Raw genomic sequence first — 21,780 nt, forward strand, 5'->3', positions numbered from 1 at the left:
TACTCCTCTATCTTCCCAAAATGGTGCTAGAGTCATAGTGATGCCACTTGTCTCATGAAGGAGAATTAGGAGAAAATAGTGTTATGCTGAGTTGATGGCTCTTGTACCAAAGAAAGTAAATGAAGGGGTAAATAAAGAATTCTCTTCCAGCAGAGGGCAGGTAAAGTCCCCCAGGGAAGGGGTCTCATAGGAAGGAGGCTCAGTCTGGTAGCAGGGTCTGATGAAGGTACAGCATTCCCAGATTACACAGGCAACATCCTAAACTGTTCTGTCCTCTTCACTTAAAGGTCATGCAGCATTATTACATTGGTAGCTTTATTAAATCTTTTGTTGTGTACACCATAAAAAAATCCTTATAGTATCGTCCTTCAGGAGCTCATCCTGAACTCGTTTTAAAAGGCTCTAAAGTGGACTTTTGAGACATGGGATTCAATGTGCTACTATGATTTGTGGTAAGAACAGAGTAGTTGGTGATATACTACAGGCATAGTTTTGATTCTTTGAATTAAAGGTAGTATAGAAGTATGAATTCTGTGAATTAAGGAGTGGTATAGGTAAGACTATTTCCAAAGTTTTAATGATTAACATTCTTATGCTATGGAATTCCCACCTGCATCTTAATTCTGTATCCTACTTTGGGATTCTGCACTTCATTGTTCATAGACCTGGGATTTGAACATTAAACTTCATACATGATAAAAATATTGTTCAAATTTTAAATGTTGGCAGATTTTAAATGTTGAAATGTATTTTTGTTCTTTGTTATGTCTATTAACTGTTTTAATTTTGTATCTACAGTAACTACAATGTCTTTATTTTTTATTTTTTATAGGGCTTCAGTGGAATCATTTAAAAAAGGTGCACTAAGGAAGCAATTAGTTAACCTTGCTTCTAGTCAAAAGAGCCTGTTGACTGTTGTCCAAAACCAGGAAAAATTAGTGCAGAAATTAAAAAATTACAGGAAAACAAAGAAAATATTCAATTCATCATCAGAGAAGCAAATCTCAAACTTAGTTACTTTTCATGGAAGTGATACAAGACAAAGTTTAACTGCTAATGAAATAATGTGTCCTAATACAGTGACATTTAGTATGGGGCTTGGTGCCGGCAGGCCTAATGGAAACAGAGTAGAAGCACATGTCTCTTCAGAAAATAAACTTTCAGCTCAGGAATGCATCTGCTTGGATGAAACAGGAGCAAATAAAGAACCAATTACAAGCAAGGAGGCTTCTGATCATGCTTTGGCATCTGGAAACAGAGTAAGAGAATATGCCTTTGACAACAGGTCAAAGCTGACAAATGCTGCAGAAGTGACGACATTGCCTTCAGAACCTACTGTTTCCACTGCTAAAACAAAGTGCTCACAGCCAAAAGACATTGATTGTGTAGCAATTGTAGAACAAAGAAACCGGTCTTTAAATCGCACTTCAATGACCAACACATTAAATATTGTAGAATCCCAAAGGACTGTTGTGGGTAAGAATGTCTATCAGACAACCAGTCACTGCAAGCAGGTTCTTTCACATGAGGATCTGCACAGATATGTGAATAAGAAAGAAGCTTTCCAGCAGCAACAGCAGCCACAGCAAGAAACTTTATTAGCATCTACAAAGAACTTCTCTAATACTTTGCAACAAATGGTCTTTCAGAATAGTGAGAATTCATTTAATGCCAACCTGATGCTTACTAATATTTCCTCAAATACAGACTCTCCAACAAATATCAGTGAGAAATCTTCACAGAGTTATGGTAGTCAGGAATGGGAACAAAACCAAGTGAGATATGGATGGAAGAGTAAGAAAAAGAATCAGTGGATAGATCTGCTTGAATTGGGAAGAATAAAGCCCGGAGAAAATGTTTTAGAATTCAAACTGCAGGTAATTGTTGAGAAATTATAATAGTAATAATATTAATACTAGCGGGTAATAAAAATGCCCCCCACACTAAAACAGGAAAAAGCAGTTCTCATGGTTTTGTCTGCTTCTTCAGCACTTACTAGTGAGTATTTTTATTCATTGGTTATAGATAACTGTTCATGAGTTTAAAAGGAAAATTCTATGGATGAAATCTTCTGTCAGCCCATAATTTTAAGATCCAGAATATTGCATAAGTAAAATTTGTGTTTAACTTTGCGTTACCAGTTTGCTAATATTTCTTATGGCTAGAACCAGAGTGGAATCTTTGGCTGATCTACATTGATTTTCATGAAAATCTACATGATTTTCATACTGGAAGAAGCAGGAATGTGATTTTTGTTATGACTTAATGTCTTAGAAACAACTGTCAAGTCCCTCAAGTAAAAAATGTGACATTTGGATTTTGTAGTGCTGTGATTGGCATGAATGCATGCAAAATTTCTTGCTTACATGCTTGCTGATTCTGTAAGCATACAGTATGGTATGAACCATATTAAAAAAAAAAAAAGAAACCCCTCTCTTTTAATACAAAAGCATTTCCTGTCCCTCCCAATAAAGAGCTGATTTTCACAACAGCTGCTAGGGACCTGGCTTAGTATTGAGCATATGAGGGAATTGTTGAGTGAATTCTGAGATGTGAGCTAGTGTCATCATTTGACACTGGCCAAATGCCAGACATACAGAAAAGTCACTCGCTTGCCCTCTCCTGCCACAGCTGGGCAAAGGAGAGAGAAAAATTTAATGAAGGCTTCATGAGTTGAAATAAGGACCAGGAGAAAACACTGCAAGGGCAAAACAGGGTCAGCTTAGATGTACAAAGAGAATTTATTGCTAACAAAATCAGAGGAGGATGATGAGAAGTAAAAATAAGCCCTTAAAAAACACCTTTTTCCCCCAGCCCCTCCTTCCTTTCCACTGACAGTACAGGGAGACTGGATTTTGGTGGGAATTTTGGTCAGTTCATCATTCAAGGTTTTCTTCCGTTGCTCGGGGAGAGGAATCCTTTTCCTACTAGTCATGTGGTCCTTCCCACAGGACACAGTTCTCAGTGAACTTCTCCATTCCAGTGTGATGAGCAGCAGTCCTCCCAGACTGCTGCAACCTGAGTCGTCGTACGGGCAGACAGTCCTCCCCAAACTGCTGCAGTGTGGTCACTCTTCCGTGGGGTGCAGTCCTCCAAGGACAGGCTGCTCCAGCCTGGAAGCAGGGCCCCCTCTCTCCACAGAGTCTCCCCCTGGACCACAGCCTCCTCCAGGCATCCACCTGCTCCAGCACGGGCAGCTGGTGAATCTCTGCATCCCCCATGGATCCCCATGGGCTGCAGGGGCACAGCTGCTTCACCATGGTCTGCACCATGGCCTGCAGAGGAATCTCAGCTCCAGTGCCTGGAGCACCTCCTGCCCTCCTTCTGCACTGACCTTGGAGTCTCCATGTTGTTTCCCTCACATGTTCTCATCTCCTCCTCTTCTCTGGCAAGGAAAAACTGTGCTCACTTTGTTTTGTTTTTCTTCTTAAATATGTTACCACAGAGACATTACCAACAGGTCCAGGCTTGGCCAGCAGCATGTCCATCCTCAGAGCCACGAGGGATTGGTTCTGCCAGACATGGAGGAAGCTTGTGGCATCTTCTCACAGAAGCTGCCTCTGTGGCCCCTCTCTGCTACAATAAACCAGGCTGTGCAAAACAAACACAGCTAGTTAATTTCCAGGGCAGCATATTGATAAAATATGTAAAGTTCTTTTCAGCCAACTCACCAATTTAGTTAATGTAGAAAGAACTCCTTTTCCTACACCTATAATCTCAGGAATGGTTTTCTGCTGAGAGCTGCCATTTTGTGTGGTCTTGTATTCTTGAACATAGGGTAGTGCAAGTCACAAGGCTGTATATCAGGCCATATCATAGGTGTGGAGACATGCTTCTTTTTTTTCAAGAACAAACATGTAATATTTGTTTGAACTGCAAGATGACTGAGTGGAAGGATGAAAAATTCATTATTTCTACTGTAATTTTTCAAGACAGTTGTCTGTATTAGCAGCTTGGTGCACATAGATCCTAAGGAATTATAACCCAGTGCCGCAAGTACTAGTGTTTGGCATGTAAAGAAGTCAGTGATCTTTACTAGGATGAAAGTGACACTCATTTATGTCTTGGAAGATGGTGCTACAGAATTCGAAATTTAGAATCCAGTGTGTGTTGCATTGCAAAGATATGATCAGTAAATTTCCCTTCTTTATCATTATAGAGATGTATTTGATAAAAACATACAGCTGGTACATAGTTCTTACTTAAGCTTAGCTTTGGGCAGGGAGAATGCAGTTGTTGAATACTCTAGACCTAGGTTGTGAAACTCTGAACTTAGGAACTTGGTTGAGTGCTCATTGAAATATTTGGGTTAATTGTCTTAGTTTAATTCTTAAAGCAACCCCAAGCCAGTGGATATGGTAGGAGATGGTTCAGTATTTTCTGGTGCATCATTCTCTTACTTGGATTGTTTAAGCTTATGAATGATAAGTGACCTTACTAGGTTCTAACAGAGTTCATCAAGAGTTAATTGTTGCATTATTTAGCTGCGTTAGTCAAAGGAGGCCAATATGACAAAACCATTACTTTCTCACCTATAAACAGCTATAACTTGTGCTTCTGGAGAGGTGTAAATGTTTGCAGAACTGGGCTGCATTAACATTATGAAAGAGGCATTAACAGTAAGTTTGTTCATCCTTAATTTTGCATAAGGTAAGGCTGTTAGGTTCCTCCTAAAACATGTAAGTCATATCCCTTGATATAAGTGAAATTTTTGTGCAAATATGTTTTATGTTTGACTGGTTGCTGAAACTTCACTCTGACATATATACGTACCTCGTATAGCAGTTTCTTGTTGCACAGATTTGCCTTGTGTAACTGCCTGAGTTCACTGTTGCACATTAATTTATTCAAAGCCTTGTTATATGTAAGAGGAACTAAAATACAAATACAGTTCTGACAAACACACATAGGGAGATATGTCTTCTACTAGGCTAAAGCTTCCTATTCTGGTGGAATAAATAATCTTTATTTTGTACAGTTTTTGATAGACGCGTTAGATTACTTAACTTTTTTCCAGAGAAAAACAAAATTAGCTGCAACTTTTCAGCTATGTTGTTCTTTGGCATTTTTCATATTTCAAAGATCTTATATGTGTTAATTTATGAATTGAAATTATTTCTTTTTTTTTTTTTAGGAATTTAGTCATAAAGCTACACTCTTGAAGAATGGCAAGATCAGAACCAGTAAAGGACAAATACTACAGAATCCAGTTCAGTGGGTTAAAGATCTATTAGGAAGTGATATTTCTGTGACATGGAAGTATGTGTGGAATAAGGTAGGCCTGATTTGAGTCCCACAGTTAGCAATAATGAATGACTGTAACAGGTTTCACTAATCTAATCTAATCTAATCTCTTTACTGTTATTAAAGCAAAAGAGGGTACAAGCCTGAACTTTAAATATCATCTCACTTTTAATGAATGAGCAGCAAAGAAAGTGCTGTGGTTACGTAGTTGTATAGTGAAGTCATCATGAATGTTGAAAGAACATGGAATGCTCACACTGTAAGTTAAAAGGAATTTGAAGGAGTTGCTTTAAAGATGATTAAGACTGATAGAAAAAACTAAAAGGTAGTTTGAACAAAAAGGAACAAACTTACTGAAGTATCAGGGTGTCATGCATGATTGTTGCAAAAATACTGGCAGAGTTTAAAGGGCATTACAGATGGGCTGTATTATACTTGGGGATTTTTTTAATTAGAATTCAAATTAGCATAATTTCTTCTTGATCTTGACAGATGCAGATTAGGTTTACAAATGCATAAACTCACTTTTAAAAGGAAAGTGAGGTTTCTACACCTATCAGAAAAAACCCCTAAAAAATACTAATTAAAGCAATCAGTTATCCATCTAGATTTCTTTTTACAGGTTACATATCTTGGGACAGAATTGTCAAAATTTAGTGTTGGTGAAACGTCAGTTTCCAGCGACTTGGAGTTACCAGCACAGAAAGGAAATCCTTTGGGTACGTACCACTTAAAATCCAATATTCTTCATAACTGAAAGCAGAAGAAAATGATTTCTAAAGGACTTAAAGACCAGAACCTCTATTGATTTCTAGTTTTTTTTCTTGGGTATATGGTTACCACTAATCTTAATCTTGAAATGTAAGTAGTGCCAAAATTTGTACACGAAGTCTAAAAAACTACATTTCCATAAATTTGTTGTGTGAAGGGAATAGTTACTAATTATTTGGTTGTTATGTAAAAAAAATAGTAGCATTTTATAATAGAATATTTCCTATAAAGTGAAGTTTTGAGTAAGCCATTTTAATATTTTTTTATTCTATTGCCCAAGCAACACTAATAATTAGGAGGATACTTAATTCTCTAGAAATAAATAGTCAAAAGAAACAAAGTGTATCGATATGACAAGATGACACCGAACAATTTTTTCAGAACTGCTTAGCAAACTTAAGAACTTCAGTCTAATTTTGATAAGGAATGCATTCTCAGGGAAACACAAGTCCCTTTGACAGCCAGTTGTACTTGGAGTCCATAAAGCTTTTAGGCCTTTGGGATTGCTTCTGTTAATTTGATAAGACACTCCATTTCATGTAATCTGGATACCAGGGTTGGTCTGTTTTTAACATACTGAAAGTAAATTTAAAGATAATAGTTCAAAAGAGCTAACTTGGTATTCAAATTACTGTGTTCTACTGGTTATGCTTCAGGCTAAGAGCTTCCAGAGGGTGAGTTTATTTTTCCTTGCTTCATTAACTTCAAGTTATACCAGGTGTAACTGACTTAGATCTATATTTGGTTTCCAAACTTTTTGATAGGCCTTTGAAAATTTCACTAGTTCTTCTGAATTATTTGTATTGTGAAAAATTTATTATAAAGATTGTAACTTCTAGAACAGAGAAATCTGTTTATTGAAAAACTATTCTTGACCAAAAAAAAGTTGGTCTGAAGATCAGCAAGTGTTTTTCCCAGGTAGTCCAGGGTCATCTGGAAAAGAGTATTTGAGGAAGTTTTTTGTGATATGTGATTTAAGATGACAGTAGCCACTGCCTAACTGTTAGTCTTACATGGGAAGTTGAGAGGGCAAGTCAAAGTGTTCACAGTTTCAGTTCCATTTCAGATACTACATGGCCAGATATCTAGGACATTAAACAGTGCCTTAAATTGTTTCAGAAGAGGATTAATCTGCAGGGTTGTTTTTTGAGTACAGTTCTGCTCATTGGACAACCCTCAAATGGTTTCCGAGCTCAGTTCATGAGTTAGCTTGTTCCAAGTGCTTTTTCCAGCAGGCACTTTGCCTGCAGCCAGCCTGCTCAAAAGCAGAGGAAAGTTTGCTAGTGTGGATGTGAACTATTCTGTACTGCTTGCCTGGAGACATAGAGTGCCCAGGCACTCTTCTATCTTTCTAATATGCTTAGGGCCTGTGTGTATTGTATAGTAGAAATTTTTTCTGCTTTTCAAAGAACCAAACTTCTTTTTTTGCTTTTTGTATTAATGATTTTTTTTTCTGTGTGTCCCAGAGCATTGTTAAAAAAGAAGATTGGGGCCTGGGAATTTGAGCAATTTTGGAGGAGAATGCTATTATTTTTAATACTCCTCCCTCACTCTCCTTGTAACTTCCCATACCTTGGCCCAGTGTTCATTGAGTTACTGTATGAAGAGCATGGAGAAGTGGGAAGAAAATGATATATGATAGTGGCTACACCTAGCCATCTTGGTGTAGAATAGAAAGAAGCGGCTACCAATGAAATTTTTGTACAGCCCAGTTTAGGAAGAGTGTCTTAGGAACCTCTACCAAATCAAGGCCCTTTGGCGAGAAGAGAGTTGCTGTTCTATAGTGGCAAGCACAATAAATGTTCCAGTTTTTCAGCTTGGTTGAGACTTAGAAGTTGCTTCAACGTTTATATAGCATCAGACTTCTAGGTACCTTAGGGGTGTTAGTTCAAAAACCTTGAAGAGCCCATGAAGTAAAGCAGTCCCAGACCAATGCAAGTATTTAGTAGAAGCACTAGAGATTGCAATTTTGGAATTGGTCATCTAAATCCTAAATTTTATGTACCTTCTTTGAGTCTGAGTCTTCAGTCTCTCCTAGGATCATGCCAGCAGAAAGCAAGAATTACTGTATTCAAGCCTGAGTGAGAAGTAAACATTAAGCAAATGAGCAGTACTCTTGGACTATCTGTATGCAGGAAAACAGAATAAACAGTTATTTTATAGATTAGAATTCCTCCATGCTTTCCGATACTTGTCATAATGTTTGTTAAAAATTACCAAGAATAACAAGGATTCAGAAGCAGATGTCAGCTGAAGAACAGATTTAAGTTGTCAAGCAAATGTTGGTGTTAGGTATTTCACATTGAAATTCCAGCAAAGTGGCTTAAAATAAAAGCTTATTCAGTTGTTACAGTAAGTGTGATGTGCACATTCATTTTGCAGATTGCTATTTCAGGAAGACAGTCTTTGGAAAACAGCATGACTAGTCCAATTGTTGTGCACAGGCAATCCCTTACTGCCTTTAACAACCATTAGCCACCTGTAAAGATTAAAATAGCACTTGTTCACATGTAGTTCATGAAAGGTCCCAAAGCTGTATGGAAGAAGAGTGTTTTCAAGGGAATCCAAATGATTTCTTAATGGCTGAACCATAAGCTGTTTTGAAAGGTTTATGCTAGTGTTATTTGAGGTATGGAGTATTAAATTTTAAACTAAACTCAGGAGGAATGCTGAAAGCAAGCGGGAAAGTTGTTCTATGATTGTATGTGATATGGTGTGTTTCTGTTTTCCTTGAGGCAAGCAATGAAACACATACATTTAGTAGACTACTTTTCAAGATAGAGTTTTAGGGTGTCTGTTGCAATTTTGCCAAGGAAGATATAGATGTAAAAACCCTCAAAAAACAAGCCCCAGTCATCTTAAAGCAGCAACTGCTGGGTTGGTAAAGGAGCAAAGGAAAGTTTGCCCTTACATGTGTTAGGTGATATAAGGCTAAGTGAAAATACAAAGAAACAAATTAAGAAAAATAAAAATCATAACTTCTCTGTGCATTAAACCATCAGTGTTAAGAGACACTTCTTGTTCCTTGAACAGAAGTATCTTTTCATGCTCCTAGGAAAGAATTTTATCACAAGGAGCCACCAGCACTATCAGAATCCTGGTAGTGGCTGCATTGCTCAGCCTCTTGGAAGCTTTGACCTGAGTAATATGCAGCCAAACACCACATCCCTGCCACAAACATAAGTTGTGAGAGCTGTGTGCTGAAGGAGAAGCAGCTGTTGCCAGGGAATTTATGAGTGAGTGTTTTTTTAGCAGTCTAGAAAACTTAATGGTGGATGCAAGGGCTATGCAAGAGATATGAGAGGAAAAAAAAAAGTAGGTGGCATGGAATTGATTTGTGTGTGGGAGGGAAAGAGTGCTGGGGAAAAATGGTTACACTTCTGAGGGTTTAGGTTAGATCTAAATGACCCAATTGCAGCATTTTTCATAGCTCAATATGGTCAACTCTTAGAATTGAACAATTAGAAATATTTTGCTATTTTGGTGTAGTTAACAAAATAACTTTGTGTCATTTTGAGTACTCAGTTAAATGTCTCAAAAAAAAAATAGCATGGAGAAATGTCTTCTGGATTTAGGTGGAGAAATATGATACATAAACATTGCTAAATGATCTTGTATAATCTAATTTAGAGGGTGGTGTGGAAATGCTTCTGAAGATGCTTTGACCAAGCATCTTGGTCAAATGATGTAGTTGACCAAGCTTGTAACTTTGTGTTTTCAGTATTGCATTTTACATTGATTGCACTTCAAACCCCGTCTGTAATACTTGCATGATTTGAACAGTGCCTATTGCACTTCATTTGGTATTTTTGCCTCTACTGCCTGTGATTACACTGTGGAGGGATGACCCTGACTCACCACAGTGCAAAGTTGGAGTGATCAGCTCAAACCCCAGTGCCAGATAATACTGCACTGGCGAGGGTAACAGTGCCAAGTCAGGTCTGCCGTGGGAGGCAGTAAGACAGAAAACAGAAGTGAATCTAGTCTTTGTCAGTTTTTGGAAACTAAAAGTACATCCATATTTTAAAGCAATTCTTAATGCTTCTGTACATAGGCCCTACAGCGACCTTGCAAGGATTAAGCTGAGAAACCTCTGGAGAAAATGCTTTGTTATCTTTTTTTTTTTTTTTTTTAAATAGAAGCAAACTGGCTTCGTATCTTAAATGACAGATCAGAATATTTGGAGGAAGGTGGTCTGTAAAGTTACAAAAAATAAATTCTGTAGTAGATTGCTACATTTATTTATATCAAAAAACCCAGATTTAACTGCTCTTTGATATTAATTGAAAAGTAACAAAGACTATGGTTTGTAGAAGTTATGTATCTCTGCTGAACAAATGAACAGCCAGATTGACATTTTCTCAAATATGCCTACTATTTGTGTTCTGCTTGGCAAAATAATGGTCTTGCAGCATATAAAGTCACTGTCACCCAACCATCTAGGTGCTCAGTCCTGAATGGAAACAGTTACAGCAAGAGTGTAGAGTTATAGTGTAGCAAAAGTAACCATTAACAGACAGTGGAGATAATACAAAATTAAAGATACGTGTTACAAAAAAAATTAACAAACTGTACATTTACAGTTGTTCCATATATAAATTTTTTGTTCATACCTACTTTAATTATTTTGTCAATTGAAGAAAAAAGGCTGCTGAACATGCAGTGTAATACGTAAAAATTTATCTACCATGTCAGTTTTGACATCTCTGCCTTGTGAATCTCAAATCTTTTCTGTGGAGGTCTAAATATAAGCTTCTCAAGTTTCACAGTTTGACCTTTTTTTAAAATGAACTGTAAAAAGAAAACTCCTATTTCAGAAGGAAATTCCTTTGCAAGCATATCAGGATGAGTGCTTCAATCAGTCTCTTAAATGAAATTTTGTAAGTGCTATGAGAAGGCTCATAACCCATAGATGGTTTTACTGTATTGGTTTGTCCTCTAGTTCTGTTTCCAAAGAACTAGGCACATACACAATGACACCGCTGTTTTACTTTGTGCTAAATCAAATCTGAAGGTAAAGCTCAGCTGTATAAGTTGTCTTTAAACTAGTTTACTTTGTGGGCTTTACTAGTCCTGGAAAATGATAGAAGGGTAATCAATTTCAGTTTTCTTGATAGTCAGTTGTCCTCTCTTGTACACCAGTATAAAGTTGTGATGCTGAAATGGCTGACTTAACAGGAGAGCATTTAAATCCTCATAAATCATTCCAGATAAATGAAACTTAGCTATTATATGTGTCAGCTCCTAAACAAGTGTAAAATCAAGCTACTAGAGAACACTGCATGTGCATATTTGCAACAGTCTTCCGTTATATTTTAAATTATAAACTTTTCAGGACAGGTATCTCATATGCATATTTGAACAGTTGAAGATACTTTGTGGCATAATCCAAACAACAAATCTAGCCCATTGTAAAATTAAATATTTTGTGCTGTAGTGTACTCCACATCAGAACCCTAGGTTCTGGTTAGGCTTAGACAGTTAGATCAGAAAGTACTTTCACTAGAAAACTTTATTATTATCTTCTTCGTGTTTTTGAAGGAAAACAGGAAAAGATGACGAATAACATTAATGTTTGAAAAGTCAAGATGTAATAAACCCGAGTTTATTATTTCTGACAAAAATAGCATGGCTTAAGGAACTTGATTCTGTATATCTGAATTTTTTGGACTGGGTATTATTGAAGTAGTAGCTTATCATACTATTAATAATGGCAACAGTGATGTGAAAGAGAAGTACTTGAAATATTTAAAAACCCCCAGTGAACAAACCATATACAAACAAAAAACAAAACCCTGACATCTCATATGTGTTTTTTCTTCCTTACCTATAGTAGAATATTCATCAACTACACTATGTCACCATTTATGTGACTCTAAAAGACAGGGAGATTAACTATATATTCTTTGTATTTTGTACTTGGGAAGAAAAGTGAGATTGTAGACAAAAATGTCTGTCCATAGTATTTTTCAGTCTTGGGGGGATTTCAACGTGCAACTATTATACTGTTCTCTCTTCTTTATGGCTTACGGACAAAATACTTGTAAGTACTTTTCAGAACTGTAAAGTTCCAGGCATTTGCTTTATGTGCTTATATGCTTTACAAAGAAGTGCACAGTTCTGTCTGCAGAATTTACAAAGCAGTATTTTCTAGTAACTGCATACCTTGGCTGAGGTATAGGCTTCCTTCATCTTGCTTTCCAAAATCCTCTACCTGCTGTTATTTGACTGTCAGCAGGGTAGGAGGTAAAATGTCACATGATTGATTCAGACTTGAGCTATGTAGCTAGCAAGAGCCAAAACTAAATCACTTTTCAGAGGGACAGAAATTGTGGGTGGGCAGAGGAGGATAGGGGAAGAAACAACTATCAGGGACTGCATGCCATGGAAACCAATTCTAAGTATCTGATGTCTGCATTTCTTACCTGTAAGCCAGATTTTTCTGACATTGGAAAATTACTTCAGAAGAAACCAGATGATACTGTGATTGCACAGAATCGTAGGCTAACATAGGTTCAGTAGGACCTTTGGAGGTCTTCAGTTCAACTTTCTGTTCAAAGTAGGACCAGTTTCCAAATTAGATAAATTTGCCTTGTCCAGTCACATTCTGCATATTTTCAGGGACGGGTATTCCTATGCTTAACCATGCTCAGGATGATTTTTTTCCCCAGTATCTAGTGGGAAACTTGCTTTTCAAAACTTTTGCCCCTTTTTTTGATACAGAAACTATGTTCTCCTGAGAAGTCCAGCCAGAGTACTTAAAACCAACTCCTAGCTGAGCGCTTTGAACATTGGCTTTCTGGCCTTTTTACTTTGTGAAACAAGTGGTAAAAGAATCCTTTGATAACAGACCCATCTTCTTACTTAATCAGGTGCACTATAGCATTTTCATCTGCTTTGGTGGTCCTGTGGAGACTGAGAGAAGACTGAGACAAACAGAACTGTTGTAGATTATCTTCCTGGAGCACGTCTTTTCTTGTCTTAGTTATGAAAGCAATAAATGTAAGGCAGTGTGAGCCACATCAGCCTTCAAGAGGCACTGGCTTCTGCCTGCTGCTTTGCTTTAAACAAACAAGACAGACTGTTTTGACATCACATTGGTAATATGAGGTGAAAATATTTAGGAGATTATCTGATGATATTATCTTCGGAAGTGTTTGATTTTTATCACTTTTTTATCTGTTTGATGTTTTTTTCAGGAATACACTTTTAACAAAGTTATGACAAAGCTTTTAAACCAAACAATTCAGTCTTTCAATCACCATGTGATAATAGTGTAGGAGAAGGCTCTAGAAGTTGTTCTGAGGTTGTACATAAAACTCAAAAAATAGCTGCTTTGGATTTTACCAGTGCATGAAAAATAGGAGCTGTTGGTTTTTCAAAGCACTTTTCTGACCTGAACTGAAACTTGACTTATAACTTGTATTATGTTTTTTCCAACCTGCATTTCAGTCTGCTATAAACTGCAAGAATTTTAAAGTGTTCTGGTTTTAATTACCCAAGTTTGGAGCTGGAACTTTTTATGCACTATCTTGGCACATTAAGTTCAGGTTTTCTAAAATGGTTAGAAATAATTTTAGAGAACCATTTTACTTTCGAATGAGTATACAAGTGAATCATTATATAATCGAGTCTACAGCAATAACATAATAGGTTAAAAAGAAAGAATCATATGTTGGAAACCTACATCCTCCTAGTCATACCAAGAAATAGTCTCCTCCAATTATTTTTAAAGCAATCTTTGGGTCTTTTAAGAATGGATACTAGTATATGATTTTGTTGATGTTGAGTTAAAAATCATTAATATTGATATTTAAATATGGTAATGGACTTGATTGAGAAACTGAAAGGTAATCTGGACAGCTGTGTAAAAATATTTTCAATAGAAAATATTTTTTTAATAAGAGAAATGGAACCAGCCATTCTGTTTTATTTTAGAAGTACTTATTTTACTTATTTATAAATTCAGTCTTCAAGATAGATTCTTTTATGGGAGGATGTGCATAGTTCTCAGTTAGTATTGGCATGTATGTCAGTTATACTTCTCTCACCTTTAGGGATAAAATCATTTTACATCTATAGCAAAAAAGAGCTACTAAGATGTAAATTGTCATTTTGTGTCCCTGAGAGACTATTGAAACATTGCTGGATTTCTAAAATACATTGGTGGACTTGACTTTGACGTATTATTAAATGAATAATGTAACAATATCTTGATGCACCAATCCAAGGTACCTGAAAAATAATAATTCAGTATATGTCACATAATAAGCATTTGTTACTGTGTAACAGCCATATACCCCAGAATATGTAGGGAAAAAAACAGTTACTATATCAGAACATGATGTATGCATAAGGTTAATGGAAAATAATATATTTGTATCACTTATCTGGGTAATGCTCTAAAGAAGCCTATAAAGCAGTATTTCTGTTGTACATTTTTCAGACATTTAGAAACAGATGAACTATTAACTGTGTGTCTTGAAAAAGCATAACATCTTTAGGTTCATTTGTGGGAATAATACTTTCTACCATATGAAACATAATTTAAGAATTCAGCATAAACATTGAAACTGATGCTTTAGAATAAAAGGCATGAATACTTGGTCTCTAATCATACCTGCAAGTCCTTTTACTATGCAGACACAGTACAACAAGAAAGGCCACTGTTATGGAGCAGTTAGAAAAAAGAATCATTCTAAACACCTAATATTTTTTCTGCTTTATGACATTGCTTTTGCCAATATCGTTGGATACATAAACAGACCTTGAACTTCTGAGGAATACTGTCCTTTATTGAGTGGAGAAAGTAATGTTTCTTTCTCAAATACACAATTTTATCTAGAAGGAATGGAATAAAATAATGAATTGTGAAAATATGAATTAAATTCCACATTACTGCTATACAGATTTCAGTTACAGGCAGATGGTGAACTGAACCTATAGATCATCCATGATGAGTCATGGATGATGTGTGAAGAAAGAAACCATAAGCTAAGGTACTATCAGGAGGTGCTCTATGTCCTTCTGACACTGTTATAGACCTGGTCATTTTAGTCCATTAAGGAGCTTCCAAACTGAAATTATTTATTTATTACTATGAGGCTATAAATAACCTTTGATTTTTTTCTGTAATTATCAATGCAAAAAATGCAGTGTGCATGATTTAGGTCACTTGATAGATTAATTCTTGGGGAAAAGATGCTTTCAGCATTGGGATGGAGATGAACACAAAGGATCAAAATGCAGGTAGTCATAATTCCTGCTAGCCTGTATCTTGTAGTGGATGGACACCACTTTAACTTTAGGTGTCTGACTGATATGATTGATCTGTTCATTAGAAGAAGATGTCTCCTTACTGATTGGTTTGTCAGGACAAATGTGGACTCCAGCATTTACAAGAGAAAAAAAGAATTGACATCTATATCATGTGAAGTGAATCAAGAACTCTGGGGAGACCTGAAAAAAGTGAATGCATTTAGAGGAAAAAAAATATTACATTATTGGGAAAATATGGTGTTTTGTAAGATAAAGTTCTGGTGTAAGAATGGCAATCTGTCCACACACATCTGTTTTTCCAAAATACCAGGTCTCGACCAGCTTTTCTTTCCATTTGATAGATCATGAATACCAATTTTTAAAAACCTTAAGAACACAAAAGGCAGTTACTTGCTTTCAGTCAAGTCTCAGGAGAATATTAAGTGAAATAAGTTCTTGATGTGTCTGTAACCAAAACCACTGATATATTTCAATCTTTGGAGAAAAAACAGCTATATGTACCAGGCCATGTGTCTGGGTTAAAGGGAAAAAATGCATAGGAAAGCTTTAGTTTTGGTCTAAACTAGACAAAAACTCATAATCCTGTAACTGAGATTTCTTCTTCTTCCTGAATAATTGTAGAATATAGTGAACCAGTACCATGTTGAACTGCCCTGGTGAACTTTTCAACTTAGTTATTAAATTTCAGGTGTTAATCCAGGTTTTAGTGTCCAGGTTCAGTGTAATAGGTAATGGGAACACTTAATCCAAAAGAAAAGTTATTTTCAAAATTATCACTAGCATGGGCAGAACTATTGTGCCTCAGTCCAGTAGCAACCTTTATTTAAAGATTCAGAAGGCCCAAAAATGTTGTTTATAGGAACTGCTGGCTGTCATTTCTGAGGCCTTACTTGGTCTGAATAGACAGTGCATGTTGGAACTCTTGGGTTGTGACTGATCTTTTCTAAGTTCTTGAGAGGAGTGTGGATAAGGCCTAAGAAACTTGAAAGCACTTAAGACAGATTTTTCTTCTATTAATATTCCGCTGTGGCAGTTTAGATCAAATGCTGTCACCTTTAAGTGTGTTGTTCTTAGATCTTCTCTTTGTTTATGCATTTGTAGCCTGTGTCTAGACTAGTTGTTCTGAACCAGATCCTTTTGAGTCTCAAAAGAATAAAGTCTCCTGTGGCTTTGCCAGATACTGCAAATCAGTTCATCTTTCCCTCAGATCTGGTAATCATCATTAGGTGTTTTATAGAAGCATTTAAACTTGATTTACTGATGCTTGTAAATTTACTCAAATATGTTGACTAAACTGCAAGAGCATTTAAATTATTTTACAGATAATTTACACCAGTAAGATAATTGTAAAATACATAACCCATTTTTTTGGATACTTTCTGTACTTTCTTGCTTGGGAAAAATAAGGTAGATATTAGTGGGATTTTTAAGGCCTGATCTTTCAGGAGCTATTTGAATGATCAGAAAATGGTGACTTTGCACGGAAGTGACAATTTTCTCTTCACTGACTAATGCTTATACAACTGGAGATTATAGTCTGACATTTGTGTAGTTGCCATTAATGGAAATTCTCCTTAAGTACAATTTTCAGATTCATAACAGCCACAGCAGACAAGGACTGCTAGAGATGCAACAAAATGGAAACACAAGTTGAAAATATTTAGAGTGGTTTCAAAACTCTAAGACTAAAATGGATGCTTTCAAAGACAGAAGGGATATTGATAAGCAGGATGGAAAAGCTGTCAAGATGGAAAAGCTGTCAAGAGATAACGTGTTTTCCCCATATTTATGGAAGAAAACCTCTCATTCTGATATTGATACTTTATCTTGCTGTTCCTGAAGATGATAGAAGACTGACAGAATAGGACAGCAAGGGTGGAAAAGCAGAGAAGGGCCCTGCTTGTGTGTCTAAATGTACTAAGTCTGCTTCTGTACCTGAGGCACTGAGTTTTGGGTAACAGTATAGGAACCTTTCTTGGCTGCTTACAGCCTCTAAAGTGCCAGTCTTTTTTAAGGGGATTAGAGTTAAAGTCAGCAAAGTGCAGGAAGAAAACATCAAAGTGGGTATCAGAAGATTAAATATAGTAGCAAAGGGAGAGAGAAAGGGGAGAAAGACTTGAGAAAGAAAAATGCAAAGGAAAAGAACTCATTGGTGTCAGAGGAAGAAACACAGGAACCAAAATACTGATTCATACCTACATGGGAAAATTACTATCTGTGGATATAGAAACTTTTTAATCCAACACTGGTGTCAGAACTGAGAAAGGCAGCTTTAGGATGTATAAATTACTGTGGTTTTGCTAGATGCTGACTGTTATCTAAAATTACTGAGAAGTGGAGAATACAGAGATTAGATATGTTAATTGTTCACTTAGGTAAAGTACTTATGGTGGAATAGTGATGTTCAATTGCAAAATGTTAATCCAGTAGGCAAAACATAAATTTGACACAAAGGAATCAACAAAGAAAGCTGTTATCTGCTGCTCAAAAAGGTGACTTCAATATATGTATTTGGTCTTATCTCTCTTACAATTCACATTTGAGTTGAGAATTTTTAGTCAGTAAGTTAAATCATTGCTGAGAAGAGCCTTTCCAAAGTAAGAAAATAGCATCTTTTCTCTAATTATGATCTATCAGTACAGGATGTTAAATTAGTTACAGGCTTTGCTAAGAATTTTATTCTACTTACATACAAAATGTGGACATTTCAGAACAAAAAAAGAGCATTTTTTCAACTAGAGCAGAAATCATGCCTATCATGCCATTGTATACTCAGTATTAATGAAAATGTTTCATCTCAGTTTCTGCCAGTTTATTTTCTTTTTAAAAAATTCCCGGCATACTTTAAGATCATTTTTACCTGAAGTTGTCTTTCAAACTATTTAGTGATTTTTTTTATCCAAGCATTCCTTGTACCTTTACAACCTCACTTCTAAAGGAGTGTGTAAGTTGGCTTCTTCTGGTGTGACTGACTGCTGCTTCATAAGCGTGAGGAGTGTTGTGATGTAACTTTCCACATAGGTCTGGTGTGCAGCCTGCCCATCTTTGTTGCAGTCAGTGATACTTAAATATATTCCAGATATCAGATCGTACATTTTATTCCATTATGTACTGTGTTACGTGTACTGAACATGCACTGAGCTTGTAAGACACACAAGACTCTATTTGCACCTCTGAACACCAGCCTCTCTCTTCTAGTAGCAATTTGCTACTTGGCTGGCTTTGGGTGGTGTGCTCCTGGAACTCAGGAAATGGCAGGGAAATCGTCACCAAGACATGGAATTAAAAGGTGTAGCACCTGCACTGTTTGTTTTAGCACTGGCACCACTGATGTTGTCCATTCAGTGAGTTTATTTTGCTTCTTTGAATTGGTGTAGATGACAGAAATGAAAAGTGGTAGTAACAAAGAAAGATAGCCCAGTAATAAGCACAAGTTAACTGGCCAACTGGTGTAGCTCCAAACATGTTTTCTGTGCCTCTTGACAAGGATTTATCTTGACTGATCTAATAATCCTGAAATAAGTATCCTGATTTGCTTCTTGAGGACACTTGAATGTTGTTTGGACACAATATTTTGTTGCCGTTTGTCGTTTTGGTTTTGTTGTCGGTTTTTGTTGGGTTTTTTAAACAAAAACCATCTCCACTTTCATGAGAGTTCTCTCTCTTGACACCATCTGCTATGTGTAATGGTTGTGCCCTCACTGGCAGTTTTCTGTATTGGACTGATTGTGGCAGCTCAGAAGCTGTGTTACTTTGTGCAAGGATGCTGAAGGGAAAAAGTGGAGATGAAAAAGTATGAAAGCAAGTAACTCTGAAATCTGAAGCTCTGAGTGCATTTTGGAATCTGTAGTGTTATGGATCAATGTCTTTTAATATTTCTCACTGGTGGATCTTTACAATGTTACTTTGTTAGTGTTTTTTAACAGTGAGAAAAGTTCACCTTCTCCTGTACTGACAAAAGTGCTTTAAATTTATGCATTGTAATAGTTAATTCAGTCCAGCAGATACTCAAATATTGAAAATACTTATGTTCAGTCCTGCAGTTTCTTCTGTACATGTCTGCACTTTATATCTTTTCATAAAGTTGTTTCAGGACAGGCATTTTCTGTGAGAGATTCCTTATTTTGGGAAAGTGCAATGAACATGCCTCTGTAGATATACTACATGAAATTCAAGCAGTACTGAAGAGCAACTGCATTTTCCTATTATATAACTGGAGATGTCTGAGATGGCTAGCTTCCTAGGCTGGGCACCAGGAGATGTAGTGTGGCCCTTGTCTCATTGAGGACTGGGTTTGAGTGAGACATACTGGTAAGACGTCCTAAGTCTTACCCCACAAGATTCCTGGGGCACATTACAGATTCTTAGGGATCACTAAGACTTGCAAGGTTCTGACAAACTACAAATACCTTTTTAGGTAATAGTGCCAGTGACTGCTTTCCATTAATCATTTGCATCCATTTTTAACAGGGTCATCTGTCCAGTTCAACTCAGTGGAAAGCCTGACACATTTTCTTCAATTCCACGAGATAGTAATGGCACGTGAAGAGGAGTTTCTACCATGCTCTGCAATGGAAAAGCACTGGAATTTCTACAAGGAATGCAAAGATTTTGGATTCTAAAGACTTCTTGCGTGTTAATGAATTTTTCTTTGCCATCACTTAAAAGTAAACATTTGAGCTTTTAGAACTAAGTACTTTGCTGCTGTCATTTTGATAAATCATTTCTCCAGCACTTGGGATGATGGAAAATTTGTTTGGGTAAGTGAGGAACAGGGAAGTACTAAGTAGCAGGCAAAGATAACTGTATAGAACTGAGTAATATTTACTCTTGCACTGCAAGATTAAGAAATGGGGAAATAGATAGGATTTACACACTGATGCTCATTGTGAATTATATTCCAGGCTGATTACTTTTACGTGGAACTTTTTAAGTTGAACTTTTTAAAGTTAAGTTTTAATTTCAGATTAAAGTAACTGCCTGTGCTTGATGGGGCAGGACAGAAGCAGACAGGCATCAGCACTCACAGTCACTTCTTACACCTAAACCTGGAACTGCTGTAGCTGAGCATGTGCTGTCAGAAATGGCAGTGCATGTTTGTGTAGTAACATAAATTGTTAGGTTAGGCAAAAAATCAAGATGAGCAGCCTTGGAAATCATCATCAGCTTTGCTTTATGTGGTGTATGTATATATATATATATACATACACACACATATATATATATATTATATATATATAAATTTGAGAAGGGGAAAAAGTGCTCAGAGAGGTTTAAAGAGGAATCTTAGCCGTTTTAAGTGCTCAGGAAAATTCCATTCATGTTCCAGCCAAATCTCTCTGATAGGCAGAAAATGTGCTGGCATATGACAGGAAATGCAATTAGCCTGTTTGTGGAACACTAATTTTTCCAGGTAACAGCATCTCAGATATTCATCCCAATCTCTGAGGGATTTCTTTTGTTTTAATTTTACAATGTTTGAATCTGCTTTAGCAGCATATTTGTAACAGTTTTGACTGTTAAGAGAGTTATCTGCATTCAAGTGATATTCTTGCTCTTTTGTTCTTTGGATTATAAGAAGAGATGGAATAATAGTACTTGCTACTTCTAACTCCAGTGAATAGGATGGGAAGTATCTCCTGTTAATACATACTGTCAGCAAGCTATTTTGGAGTGCGAAGAGCTCTTCTGCAAAGATCTGATTACTGTCTTAAACAGAAGTTGGTTTAGAGAAGTGAGAGGGGTCTGATGTGCAGAGAGCTAGTACTATGCCCTAGGATGCATGAGCAGTCGTAGCCTAATGGGCCGTAAAGAATAAAGAAATGCCAGTGGCCTGGAAGTCAGAAAAGGTAAAAGCTGCTGAGTGACAGGTATTTTGTAAAGTCAGTTTCACAAAGAAAGAAAATGGAGTGTTCTCACAACTGCAGCAGCAAAACAAACCTGAAGGCATATTGTTTCAAAGGAAGTGCTTATTCAAATACTGTGTTTTCACCAAAAAGTAAAAGGTATTTGACTATTAAAATTACCTCTGAATTACATGTTTGTTTGACATTTTTTCTTTGTTGCAAGATGTCTAATAAAATTAATGTACAAAACCCAGGAGAATTTGACAGCACTATTTTGGTCTATTATATTAATATGATTACATGACCTAAGGCAATCCTAAGATACAGTGACAGAAAATTAAATGAGCAAGCTGAGCAAAGAGGTAGAAATGCAAAGTGATACATAAAAACCACTCTCTTACAGATGCTGTATGTAAAACTAATCTACCACTGAGGCTTTTTTCAGTTCTTAGTTGTATATAAGCGTCTTGAGAAAGGCATTAGCTTGACAACATATGGCTTAATATGACTAACAAATGTAGGATTCTGCTCCCCAAATCTTAAAACTGTGAATATTCTCTAATTTCCCGGCTGGAGTCCTTTGATTTTAATATAAAGATCCATGAAGAGAGAAAAAACTTAAACCATCATGTTTTCTCAG

General features: G+C 36.4%; 1 protein-coding gene across 2 annotated transcripts in view; it reads left to right on the plus strand.

Moving 5' to 3' along the window:
- ANKRD31 (ankyrin repeat domain 31) overlaps positions 1–21,389 on the plus strand; it is a 64,214-nt gene extending 42,825 nt beyond the window's left edge. For both annotated transcript variants that reach the window (XM_063180114.1, XM_063180115.1), the window contains 4 exons: positions 833–1,877; positions 5,135–5,275; positions 5,867–5,963; positions 19,765–21,389. In XM_063180114.1, coding sequence (XP_063036184.1) covers positions 833–1,877; positions 5,135–5,275; positions 5,867–5,963; positions 19,765–19,916 — 1,435 coding nt within the window. In that variant the 3' untranslated portion in view covers positions 19,917–21,389. The remainder of the gene's footprint in view (positions 1–832; positions 1,878–5,134; positions 5,276–5,866; positions 5,964–19,764) is intronic.
- The last annotated feature ends 391 nt before the right edge of the window (positions 21,390–21,780 follow it).

This window comes from Melospiza melodia, chromosome Z (genome assembly GCF_035770615.1).
Source record: "Melospiza melodia melodia isolate bMelMel2 chromosome Z, bMelMel2.pri, whole genome shotgun sequence".
Taxonomy (NCBI): domain Eukaryota; kingdom Metazoa; phylum Chordata; class Aves; order Passeriformes; family Passerellidae; genus Melospiza; species Melospiza melodia.